The following is a 13,593-nucleotide window of genomic DNA, read 5'->3' on the forward strand; positions in this document are numbered from 1 at the left end:
TGTATGTACCACTAATATAACTTAGTGTGAATTATTATTTTTGTATCACCTGTACACATGCATTGAACCCAAGGATTTGTTACCTGGATTTTGTTACCAAGGATCTTACGGACCGCATGGATTTTCTTACCGGAGAGATTTTGTGACCAGAGATCTTCACATTTTTCATACGCCAGCTTCCTGATTCTACCACCTTGATTAACTTTGATTTCTTCAAGATTGTAAAAAATCCAACCATTGATTGACTGTAATTCCTATCTCCTGTGTGTCACTGGATCAATCGAACTCATCCCAATTAACTTTGCGGTGAACCCCACCTCCTGCTGTGCTACTACCACAGGCTAGGGTTTCACTACATTAAGTATTCATTTTCATTTGCTATAACTCTAAGTCGAACTTTCAATGTTCAAGTTAATTAAGCATACGGGCCTACACAGATCATAACCCTGCTTTGGCAGCATATGTACTGTTAGTCAAGGACAGGTGTGAACAGTTTTCAAAGGCCTACACACAATTGAAGGCTTATATCGCAATGTGGCCTGAAAGACATTTCACGACAAAAATCTAGCGAAATGTCAACCAAAATATTATTGTTGGACCTTAGGGTAAATAACTCGTTGCAAGTTTTGCGAATGGATCTAGAGACTTTTCTGTTTTTTTGTTTGTTTTTTATGTTCTCTCTCATTTTATCATGTTTCTTGATAAATGATTTGTCTCTCAAGGTATCTAAGTATTATTGTACGAAGTTGTTAATTTTTCCAAGTGTGAACTCACTAATTATTCCAAAGACTACACGAACCATCGTTGGCTGAACTATCGTTGAAAATCGTAGGAAATATTTGAAAAATTTAAAAGATAACGCAGATAACGGGTGGGATAAACATTAACAAAGTGATTTTTCCATACCAGCAGATAATGGATACGAAACGACGAATACTACCTTAAAAGACTTTACTAAAATCTTCATAGTTAATATTAAAAACTGCTGCCCCTAAATCCCAGGGACCGAGTGCAGCATAAATATTGTCCGTCAATGTCCTTATATGACAGGTTTACCAACTCAGAAATGGAGGTAGAAAAAAACCATTGTGAAACTTTGCTGTTATTTGGAATTTCAATTGCACCTTTACAAACCACCCACATACCTGTAAAATAGTCTGTACAGGAACGGATATTCTGAGATTTGAGAGGCAGAAAGTATAAAATGAAATCAAAAGAAAAAACAAGTGGACGGAAGAAATACTGTTAATGGCTTATTGAGCAGATTACGGGGTTTGATGATTATTGTTTGTGAAAGCAGTTTGATTGAGTAGAAAATTAGTGGAAACTCGTCGTGCACAAAGATACTCCTTGGTTCAGTTTGCCGTAAGCACGGGCTCGTGCACAAATTACCACCCACATTGATTGTAGCCGCCAGAATATCGTTCGGTATTTTCTTTTGTTAGCAAGTGCAGTGACTTACGTCTTGTGAGGTTTTGTCCCCAGAGGGCGCTGTTTCAGCGCTCACTTAATTCCTTTCCCACCATTTTATGCCGCGCTATGCGCTGAAATTCTGCGAAAATCGTTTTACATTTGAAGTTAATTTGCAAAAACCTTGCCAGCTAAGCACAGTGAGTAGTAATCTTTACTCTTTAGATTTGATATGAGCATTGTTGATAAAGTTTTCAACGGACTGAGGTCATAAATTTAAGAGTTTGTCATGAAAGTTTTTGAGAAATGCGGGTACACCATGGAATCAATGGCAATCAAAAGCGTGTGCCGGACTGGAGTGGATAGCTGGTTATAAAGGTAATCCCTAACCGGTGGAGCGGGATTCGCAGGTTGTGTGACTCAGCGTGTGCGCTGTTGCGTGAAGGTGTTGGATCCTGGAATTGGCGGGAAATCTTGCGTTTGGGTATAAGGGACCCTTATGCCGGGGAGGGTGGCTTTGGGTAGAGAAAACCCTAACGACTGGGGTGGGGGGAATTGGGTTTCGGGTATAGGGGATCATACTGCCCGGGAGTGGGTGTCTGCTTGGGTGCTAGAAAGGGGCGCCAGATGTCGCTGAGCTTGAAACCGATGTCTTGGGATACGGTGTTTTGCCGGAAAATCTCGATGGCTTCTCAGATTCTCCTTGGGAACCAGTTCTTAGTGGGGACGATGAGTTTTGCTTTGTTACATTCGATGCGGTGGTCCGTGGAGTGTGCATGTTCGATGATGGCCGACTTGTCGTATTCTCCACGTGGGCCGTGCGAGCGGTGTTCATGGAGTCTGGTGGGGAGGTTCCTGCCGGTTTCCCTGATATACTGTATACTTAGCCGCATTCACATGGAATGCGATATACACAGGGGCGACTGCTCGGTGGGTGCTTGTCCTTGTGAGTGTGAAGAGCAGCCTGCAGCTTGTTGGGTGCTGAATGATGTACTTTGATGTTGGCCGACTGCAGGATGCTCCGGAGTTGGTTGGAGGTGGGGCCCAGGCACGGTGTGAAGTGAAACAGATTCAAGTTTTGGATAGTTGTACTGGTGTAAGTAAGCATGCGCACATAGGATTTACATATGGATACATCAATTAATTGTATTTTTTTTGTATTTAAACTGTGGTAAATGGCATGGGTTGTTCGGCTTCAATGCCTGGAAGGCGCTGCGAGTTAACGACCGACTGAATTCTATACAAAGTAAGCGGCTTTGCATGAATTGTCTGCAGCTGGGACACCGGGTCCAAGACTGTACCAGAAACCAGAAACTGTGTCCGTACGCGGGAAAAAACCACAGGTCCTGCCTATACAGCAGACAGATAAGTTTATTTTTGTTCTTCTGCCAATGTCCAATTCACTTTCTACCTGCTTTTTCTGCGAGTGCCTGTTCATGGTTCAGTGAGAGCTTTTTGTCGAGGTACGGAGATTTTGTAAATCTGTAAAATAAATAAGCCTCTTCTCCTTGGCTAATCCCACTTTCTCGAGCTATTAAATATATTAATTTTGAAATTAATTTAAATTTTTAAAGCCCTTTTTCTATTCCGGGAGGCTATAACTTAGCCAGTTCCTCAGGACACCGATGATTCTGGGTATCATATATGTCCCATGTGATGCCAAGGACCTCCTGCAATGCCTGAAATGCACGGTCAGAGGCTGATGCTGGTTTAAGGGTCAAACAGACGAGATTGGTCCTAGTGGTGCCGTGGGGGAGTAGGGAGCTCCTTGGAACCCTGGGCCAAAACTGGGTCTTGGAATGGCTTTGCCTGATAATACAGGTCCTAGAACCTAGGACCAACTTATTAAAATGGTACTACCTGGGAAGTGGGGGTCAAAGGTCAAAAGGGCGAGTCAGGAAAGAGTCAACATTACTCTGCAATTTGGTAGCATTCACAGCGACGTGGATGAGCATATTGGACATCCCTACCAGTTACAACACCCGTTTCCCATTCGAGCAGGCCGAGACACTTTTGCCAGGTACCAAATCTGATTTGACGATTGGTGAGTTCACATGTAATATGTCGGACAACTACGAGTTCATCAAGAATCAACCTTTACGTTTATATCAACAAAACCAACAACCTGGTTGTACTTCCTGTAGCACTCATATCCTGTCACAGTGAACAGGTATTTGGGAACGCGGTGCTGATTCTGCAGCGAAGGCACTTCGCGTTTTCACCATGTACGGTTTTAGATCTATGCATCGAAGCGTTCACTACACCTTATTCGGTGTTTTTCTCTTGTACCCCAAATACGGAACGGCGATGGTATGTTGCTGCGAAGCGATTGTGGATGAATTCAAAATGACAACAGTATGGAACAAAAGAAGGTGCCCATCTTATTTGGAGCTCGTTGTATTTATTGTATCATTAAGAAGGTTATACATATCTCACTATTTCCCACAACAAACTGACTAAAGATATTATGAACATACAGGACAGGACCTGAGCTTGGAATGTCTATTATGTTCCTGTTTTGATGCGACTGTAGTAAAGGTGATAGCAACAGGAGTGCAAAGAGATTAAAATTGTAACGGCTGTTAGACTAGAGTAAACTTGGAGACTGCTATTGGCAATTATGATACCAGCCTACCAGTGAGTTGAAAAAAACTTTGATTCGCCATCTGCTTCAACATAAATAGTAATAATAATGGTAATATGTCAACCAATCATTGTCAGATTTGCTACACTAAAGAATAAATGCTATTAAACATCAAATAAAAATGTCTACCCCTATGGCTTTAGTCAGTGGCGTAACTACCTGGGGCAGGTGCCCACAGAAAATGTCTTCCCCCAGTCCCCCATTACGAATCTGTGACGTTTTCCCTAATTTTCACTTTCATTCTGTGCACTTTGATTCCCCAAAATAGTTAGCCAGTTGTGAAATATTGATGACTTTGACAAGTCGTACAAAAAGGAAGGCATTTGAACAAGAAGGTTTAGTTTAGCTTGAAGGTTTTGTTGTTAAACAGCTGCTGACATGCATTTGTAACAAGGGTGGTTAATCTATACTTAGCTTCTTTGGTACAAGTCAACTCTCCGTAGAGCGCTGCGAAGACTACTATCTAAAAACAATACCTTTGGGGGGTTACCCTCACCGGGAACGTTTTGCTGGAATTTAAATTGACATGTAAGGGGTTGCTCCAGATGTTCTTTATAGTGCCAAAAATCTCTTACCTTAGAAATTAACGTGCGTAATATTCAGCTAAACGATAGCCTGAATCAACAGTTTTCTTCAGACAGATTTTGCTTTGTGCATTTTTTGTGGAAATACTTATCTATATAGCATACACGCGTTGTGCCAGTTATACTCTAATAGCCTTGAGAAGCAAAACATGTAGGTTAGTCTAATCTAATATTGATGGAATAATTACGATCGAAGTGTCTTATTTAACGGTTGCTAAATTAGGTCAACCAATTCAGAAGTCAACGCATCCCAGACGAACATCCAACAGGGTCTTAAAAGGGACACGAACTTCGAAATTGACGCATGCATGGAAGCCGTTACTCCATTGGACTTCATGGAAGTCCAGGCAGACTTTAACCAGTTTTATATTAGGGACGCCTAGGCAAATGGCCGGTGGTTCACGAGCTGCAATTTGAAGACAAATTAATCTAGTTTAGTCAGAAATCCGGGGAGACTGGTAAACACTTTTGTCAGAAAAACTGGAAGTAGTCTAGCTATTTATGTCAGCACCTAAAATTAGCAATCAAAATAGATGAGCAAATTTGAAAAACAATCCAAAGTACACTATTTTTGACACAAACATTGCTTGATGACGAGATAATGAAAACACTGAATGTCAAAAAGTTGGTTTCGATGCATTTATATGTCTCTCAATGTGCTTTACCATATTGCACTGCCTTTTTTGAAAGTGGGTCGTTCTTTGCAACACCGGTATGAAAGCCACCTGTGGGAATATGTATTGGAACTTTTGGCACTGACTGCCATGACAGTAAGAATGACAACTTGCACCTCCCAGCTAAAACTGCATTGTGCATCTTATTTAAGAAAGATAAAAATCCTTAAAAGGTAAATCTCTATCATGAATACCCTCCGGTTGAACCTGTGTGTGTGTTGACAGGTAGAGCTATAGCAATGACATCCCTGACAAGTAATCATTAACTTTGTTTCATCGAAACAAATCCAGCACAAGGCACCTGCCAATCCAAGCTTATCCAAGTCTTACCTGACACTTCTTCGTCGTAAAGCGTTTTACCAAGGGCAGTTATTTTGAGGTGAAGACCATATACCTCTTTAAGAACCTGGACGAAAGCGCATGCTTTAATAGAATTGAAGAAAAAAAACTCTTCACCCGAGGAACCGCAAAACAAGACATGAGCAACACAGTGGTACAAATTGTTATTCAGAATGGTAAATATATGAAAGAGACTACAGTTTGACTACAGCTACTGGATAATATGTCCGTACTACTTAAAAGTCAAACCTATGATCTCTCTTTCATACGAAATTAGGAAGCAATTAGCCCCAAAACCATGTTCTTTTGAGTCAGCTGATTTGACATCGCAGCGGTTTCTTCTAAGGTCAACAATTTGAAATTACATGGTATTTTATTTTTAGTATCCAGCAGCACTAATACCAAGTAATGCACATCGACCGTTGACCAATCGAGATAAACTATCACTACAAACAAAATCTGGTGCAAGTGACGTGATTTTAAGAATTAAAATTGGTTGACCGTCTGGAAGAATGTGCACCAAGATGTCCATATCAATGCAAAGGGAATGTCAACATCTAAGACGGTTGCTGAGCACGGAAACAACTTTTTTTATCAAACATTATGTTCTGAAATTGTTGGCTCAATATTTACGTTTCCTCATATATCTACCACCAAGATACCTCTGTGAACTGGGTAGAATATTCCAAGCAAGCCTTACCATTGATAGTGTGGCGTTTCCAGAAGATCTTGAAAGACAGTGTGGCGCAGCACTCCGCTGAGAGTGCTTCTCTAGATAGCGTGCATTTACCTGTAACTCCTTCACCCGTGACTTCTGAAGCACTAACTACAAATCATAACAAGAAGAATTTACGTGAAAGCTGGACTGCTGTCAAATATGAAATTTGGGAATGGGAACTTAAAGATAAATATGCCTGAAAGTTTGTAATGTACATCTGTTGGAGCCCCATGCAATTCACCTTGCAGGGCCAGATCATGCACACAAAAGGGGAGAAAGGTTGCGCGGCATTAATGAAAGCATTGCACCACAAGTGAAGTTTAACTGTAGAAACTACAGGGTATATACTGTCTTTAATCGTTTCAGTAAAAAAAATGCAAGTTAATAAGGTAAGTAGGTTAAAATAAGTTCACCAAACTGAGAGTCGATAAGGAGAAACTGGGCGATTTCTTGTGGGGTCATCTCAGCCAAGTCCTCACTAAACAGTTCTAACAGCTGCTCCTCCTTAGACGGCAGGACTCTCAGATCGGTCTCCTGATTCGCAAAAAATCCACATGGTCAGTGGCGTACATTTGAACTGGGAACGGGGGGACGGAGGGGTAGGGATGAGAGATTTCTAGCTGATGACTCGTACATTAAATGTGCAGGCGATTTTGCACAAAACGTGGTTTTTTTAAGGTATGTGCAGCCAATTTCAAACAAAACTGTGTATTTTTTTAAGGTACGCCTGGTAAAGAATTGGCATATATCTGAGTATTAGCGAAGTGGGTTAATTCTATTTTAAAACAAATGAGGAGAAAACAGAGATGCTCGACACCCTGTTGTAAAATATCGGTAAAACCAATTATAAAGTACTGGACCGATGCTTAAAAACAAAAATATAGCGCAAACAACCAACCCGCATTTTAAGATGTTACAGTGGTTTAATACGCTTTGTTAGTCAGTACTCACCATTATGGCCGAAGATGAAACCGTCACAACCGCAGCTGCAAGAGCCACCAGCTTCCACATGGTAGTCATTCTCAAAATCTGTGAAGTCAAGTCTCCGAAAAGAAATGGAAAAAAATGGCCAGGTGTACTCGAAAGAGAAAATCACCCTGAATAAAAAGATCGTTGTTGAGTGACTTTATATACTTTACAAAATTTAGAAAGCTTGTGACTTTTGTTACAGTAAAACTAAGGCCGGTGGAAGTTTTACCCGCATAATTTTGTAATCCACACCCTGTTTAATTTGTTGGTGTACCTTTTGGTTTCAATTGCAGGTCCAAAAATGTAAAATATTATTTGTTTTTTTTTACTTTTATTATAGGATTTTCAACTGCAGGGGAAAGCCAATGCAGTCTGCATAACGCGGCTTTAATCGCCATTTGAAAAGACTGACAGACGATGCTATAAAAATCGGGGCAAGGTAATAATTAACAAAGTAGTTACACCATACCTGCATAAAACTGGCCAGTAAATGACAACTACCGCCTTCAATGACTTTACAAATAAATCTTCTTATTTAGCATTCGTTTATGTTGCCCCGAAATCCCAAGGACGGACGCTCTCGATTGTGGTTCAAGAAGTGCAGAGTACATATTGTCCATTTTTACGAACCCTTCCGTAAGCACACATTCAGAAGTGGTTGTAATCAAAACCGAAACCGTTGAGAAACTTTGCTGGTACTGGGAATTTGAATTGAAAAAGCACTTTCACAAAGCATCCACACAGAAGAGACTGTATAGGAACCTATATTCGGATTAGGAACCTATATTTGATGGGCAGAAAGTAGAAAAAAGCAAAACCAAGTCAAAAGAAACAAACAACTGGAAGGAAGAAGCAGCTTTCATGGCTTATTGAGCAGAATACTTACTTGCTAGGATGACTGGTTTTGGAGAGAAATGCAGTTCGATTAAAGAAACTAGTAATGCACAGAGACAAAAATCTTTAATGATTTCACCAATGTACTTGGTATTTTAATACACCTTCTGTAAATCAGCACTATTTCCCCTACCTTTGGGAGCTGGAAAATTTCGTGGACGTCAAAATTACAACTTTTTTTTCTTTTTCAGCATTGTCCTTAAAAGACGAAAAAAAAAATCTCTTCACAAAAGAAAGCTTTTACTGGGATTGAAATACATTGTAAAGAGTCCTTCGAGAGATTCTGAGCAAATTTAGACAATCATTACTTTTTCAATTTTAATTTTAATCATAAACGATTGAGACATGTTTTTGACCCTTTCTCACATGAACCGATTCGAGTTGAAGCAGCAAAAGTATCTATTTTAATGAGGGTGCAGCAAGATCTGCATCTTGTACAATCCGTAGCGAAGGAATTTATTTTTCCGGAATGAGAAATAATTACTGCGCTCCCCCTCGGCTTTCAACGTGGGAATTCCATTCATTTTAATAGCGGTGTGTCACGTTGTAAAACTACCAACGACCACTGCCATTTCCTAGATCAGTCATTAAAAATTGGCTTCATTCATGATTGTATACTTCACCTGTTTTGTAATGTATGACAGATACATTGGGTTATTTTTAGTGAAATTGAAATAAAAGCATATGGGTTTATAGATAAAGTTCATCGAAAAGTGTTGACCACCCCGAGATAACTTAACACGTCCTGATAAAACAGCAAGTCCCCACAATCTTGTTTGCCGGACGCCATTGACAGTCTTACTGATTGGTTGATGCAAAACAGCATGAAATTAAACCCTACTAAGCGCTTTCAGATGAATGTTGACTTCTCTAGAAACAGTCCTATAATGCCTATTGTTTCTGTTGATGACCATAATCTCTGTACTACAGCACATATCAAGGTTTTTGGGGTTATAATTCAAAGTGATCTTAATGGGATCAAAATGTGGACAGCATTGTCAAACGTGTAATAATAAAATCTGTATGTTAAGGGTTCTCAGAAACTACGGCTGGCCTCATAGTGACCTCATAACTCTGTATAAAAGCTTCATCAGGCCATTGGTGGAATAATGCAGCTCCTGTGTGGAACGGAGCACGTACCCAGCACCAGGTGACTAACCTTGAAAGAGTACAGGAACGTGCCTTGGAGATTATTCTTGGGGTAGAGTATGTGTCATACACCGAAGCTTTATCACATTTCAATTTAGATTCTTGGGCAATCAGGCGTAATCGAATATCATTATCCTTTTTCAAGAAAACCCTTGACCACACTGACCTTTTTCGTGAATTTTTTTCCGCCTCAACATACACAAATGTTGCGGAATAAATCATTCATCCCTGAAAACCGTTGCCGAACAAAACGTTATTTCACCAGTGCGCTTCCTACGTTAATCCGGTAGCATAACAAATATGGGAAGGAATGCCCCTCTAAGAAGTTCTCTTGGTAGAAATATTTGGATTGTGCTTCTCTTAAGAAATGCCCTCTATTATCATTTTTTTACATGGGAGTTAAATTTTAAAGGTTACATGTGACTGAAATTTGTAAGATTACAATAATTTCATCTTTGAAGTGTAGATTCCAACGGACGTGTTTTAGTAGTGTTCTTATATGAGAGTTGGTCATTAGTCATGTTATATGGTTTATTTTTTGTGAGTGTAAAATGTAATGGTAAATGTTGAGTATTTTTGTAACTATTTAATTCCGTACAATGTACAATTCTGTACAATTTTTTTTATTCTTACTTTAATTTCTTCTTTTTTCTTTTTTATTTTGATTGCTTAATCCATTGTAAGTCAGTTTTTTTAACTGCGAAAACGGATTTGATTATCCAATATGAAATGAAATGAAATAACTGCCAAATGTTGAACTTTGTAATTGTAAAATACCCCCTTGGACCTTAAAGATAATCCACAATCAGCAGCATGCCCCCCGGAAAAACAACTCAACAAGACGTCAAGCTCTGCTTAAAAACAAACTTCAGCATCTCTAACAGATAACTATCGTTAACCAGTATGGAGAAGTTTCAGCCATGCTACGGACCTGCTGCCAAAAGTTATTTCAGTGAAGACATCCAAACAGATTCAAAGTAACAAGAACGCTGTAATGAAAAGATCTTAAAATAAACCAGAAAACAGGCTGGTTGGGCAGAGCTTGCTTACAACTGCTCAGAGAAACTTTCATGGAACACTGAGGGCTAGGCAAGGGCAGCTCGAGCACAATTTTTTTGGAGGGGCAACGATTATTTCATTTATATGCATCCTTTTTTGCCGTTCAAGGGCCGAGGCAATATTTGTGGCCTTTTATAACCTTGGGGAAAAAGTTAAATGATACAGAGGGTACATTGCATTTCGATCATGGAGCTGTAATATACAAGGAATACGCACACACGGAGATCAAAAGGGTTAATGATGGCTACCACTAACGCGGCACGTGCTGCAGGGACAAAACAAATTACGCGCCACTTAAGGGCTATAAGGAATGCTCTAGTCACTGTTGATGAGAATCTGTTCTCCAGGGATTCCTCACACTGTTCCATTCGGTTGGGTCCATGTAAATGAAATGTACTCCTGGAATATTGACCTTTGCCCAGGTACAGAGCTGATGTATATTTAAGATTTGATCTTTGCAGGGCCTCTGCAGACTGGCTTTCGAAGCAGTTCCACCCAATCCATCACAAGGTCCTTTGCCATAAGATGTGGCAAAGAAATGCCACTCAGCATCAGATGAAAATCATCTGTTGGGTTGTTGGGTTGGGGTTGGGTTGGGTTGGGTTGGCTTTTCTTGCCATCCAATCACTACTTTGAAACTCCTGCATTTTTTTGCGAATACTCCAGCTTTTTGGTACGAGTGTGAGAATCTGAACCTTTTTGCTGTTGGTAGCTGTAGCCAAATTTTATTTCAACTGTTTCCACATTTCCTCTATGGCTGTTGGCTGTGGTACCTATTCTATACCAAGCTGTGACTGAAGTGGCTTCCAATGGTCTTCAGCTTGCTCTGTTGGTGCTTCGTACTTCTTCTGTCCAAGTTTTTTGCGTGTGATTGGAGTTACACCAGTGGTCTCAAGAGCTTCATTTACTGATGAGATTGATGCTACAGCAGCTACATCGTGTATTGGTGTTTGTGATGGATAGGCTTGACAAGCTGATGGTTGGTCAATAACTGATGGATCAGAACTTGAAGATGTTTTAGGTTCAGAAGCAGCTTGTGGTACGGGCAAGCTTAGCACTGACAAACGACAACTGCTTCTTTCCTGGTATAAGACCAAGATGTTGATATGTTTAGGATTGCTGCAATATTATTGCTCTTAACCCTTCGGAATGTACCTTGCATGCATGTACTCGGAGGGGATCACAACACCTCCGCTGATTACCAGAAAACAACTTTGCAAGTCGTTGATAATGTAAATTGCATATGCTGCTTAATGTTTCACAACCCAATCTAAGACGTAAACACAGTAATCCATCATCACTTGGATAAAAAAGTTCGGTGTCATCAGAAGACACCTCATCGAGGTATTTTCCAACTGAACACTGGACCGTAGCTTTATCCTACAGTACAATATGTCCAAACAAAGGATAAATCTTGGATATCTACCCAAAATCCTTTAAGTTGGCCACCTGAAATCCACAAGAGTTTACCGCTTTACTCATAAAAGTTGCTGTACAATACCAAATTCTTTCACACTGCTCACTATGTCACTTACAAAGACTCACACTGTTGACTTACTGTATTCAAACGTGATTGTGCAATGTTCAAGGTCAAGTATTTTGGTGAGTAGTGTGGGGCTCTCAGGTGTAACACTTCATCCAGTCAACACAAAAAAACAATTCCTCACAGAGTTCCCAAAATCTTGGCCTCAGTTTTGTTCCTGATACAGGCTCCCCGAATGAAATGAAAATCTTGTGTGCGATTGTTCGGTATCAAACCTCTATCAGCTTCATTAGATTCATTTCAAGGTACAGAATGGTTGGGTACAATATCTTTTGTTAGGGTTACATACAAAATTTACATTTTCTAAGCTGACAGGCTACAGAAGAATGCCCATAAACCTTTTTGTTTTAAAGTGCCCAGAAAGATTTAGGTGGATACTACTAGAGAATGGAACAACCCTTCAAAAACCATTTTGTTTAGAAAAATTCAATGATACTTTTTTAAAAATGGGTCAAAGGTCACAGGTATGTGCTAAAGGTTCCTGATTCATAAAACCAAATTCTCACATTATCAGTAAAAAGAGTATGTATTTCCGATTATTTTGATAGCAAATTTGTACATATTCGATGACGATTTTAAAAGTAAAGTTCAATTTTTACTTAAAAGGCAGATTTTTAAGCTAAACTGTCCATTTTGTGGCTGCATGGAAGGGTGGATTCCTCTAAAATTGGCATGTATTTATCTTTTATTGGTGTATACAATCACAGCAATTTTTATAAAAATCTGAAGACATACGGTCAAAAGGTGTTGGTCTGCCATGGAATGACCTATGAGCAACACAAATTCACCAAACGTACGGACTCGCCACACATTCCTGCTGCATGTTTCCCCCGTACGAACCATGTGCGACTTATGAAATAAATATCGCTGTTCGTATTGTTACGGATAAAAATATTTTACGGTAGGTGTGTTTACTTTCTGTCTCTTGCCGATTGAAGGCGCTCTTATTGGTGACGATTCGCAGCAAAACTTATCAGTCACGTGGAAGTAGCTATTTTGAAGTACGAATTTGGAAACAAGATCCAATATCCTCTGATGTTTTGAAGTTATTGTAAGACATGATTACAGTGATAGGGCTTCTACGTATCCTGCAGATTTCAGAGATTTAGATAACTGTGTAGAGGAGCCATTCTGGTCTTGTACGTCACTTATAATAATCCTCAGTATGGAAATCAAGGTACCATTCACTCAACGCGAATTAAAAACCAATCGGAAACCGACTGGACAAATGTAACACGGTGATTATTGGTAACTTACCCTCGAGGTCTTTTGCTCGTTATTGGGTGTTTGCTAGTTTCGCGGGCACACTTCACTTGACCCCGGAACGTTTTCCCCAGAGCCTCAACCACACATTGTGATGATTGGTACCTTACCCTGGAGCTCTTTTGTTCGTTCTCGGGTGTTTGCCGGTTTCGCTGACACACTTTTACCTGACCCTGGAACGCTCTTCTCAGAGCCCCAACCACACATTGTGATGATTGGAAACTTACCCTGGGGCGCCTTTGTTCTTTCCCGTGTGTTTACACTTTACCTAACCCTGGAACGCTCTTTTCAGAGCCCCAACCACATATTGTGATGATGGGTAACTTACCCTAGGGCTCTTTTGTTCT

The 13,593-nt window shown here is 40.1% G+C and overlaps 1 protein-coding gene across 1 annotated transcript; it reads right to left on the minus strand.

The window, feature by feature from the left end:
- Window positions 1-3,822: 3,822 nt before the first annotated feature.
- On the minus strand, window positions 3,823-13,262 carry LOC110983145 (uncharacterized). The gene is made up of 6 exons (XM_022242143.2): window positions 13,241-13,262; window positions 7,321-7,412; window positions 6,783-6,903; window positions 6,352-6,477; window positions 5,643-5,735; window positions 3,823-5,044 (listed from the first exon to the last, which is right to left on the minus strand). The coding sequence occupies exons 2-6, from the start codon at window positions 7,387-7,389 to the stop codon at window positions 4,872-4,874; spliced, it is 582 nt and encodes a 193-aa protein (XP_022097835.1). The 5' UTR covers window positions 7,390-7,412; window positions 13,241-13,262; the 3' UTR covers window positions 3,823-4,871.
- Window positions 13,263-13,593: the final 331 nt, after the last annotated feature.

This window comes from Acanthaster planci, linkage group LG21, assembly GCF_054643075.1.
Source record: "Acanthaster planci isolate LZ-2023a linkage group LG21, COTS_SCS, whole genome shotgun sequence".
Taxonomy (NCBI): Eukaryota; Metazoa; Echinodermata; class Asteroidea; order Valvatida; family Acanthasteridae; genus Acanthaster; species Acanthaster planci.

Coding starts and splice junctions, on each gene's coding strand:
- LOC110983145 (XM_022242143.2), bottom strand. CDS start 7,389: ATGACTACCATGTGGAAGCTGGTGGCTCTTGCAGCTGCGGTTGTGACG. Junction 6,904..7,320: donor TTTCATCTTCGGCCATAATG/GTGAGTACTGAC, acceptor TTTGCGAATCAG/GAGACCGATCTGAGAGTCCT. Junction 5,045..5,642: donor TTACGACGAAGAAGTGTCAG/GTAAGACTTGGA, acceptor TTCAAATTGCAG/CTCGTGAACCACCGGCCATT.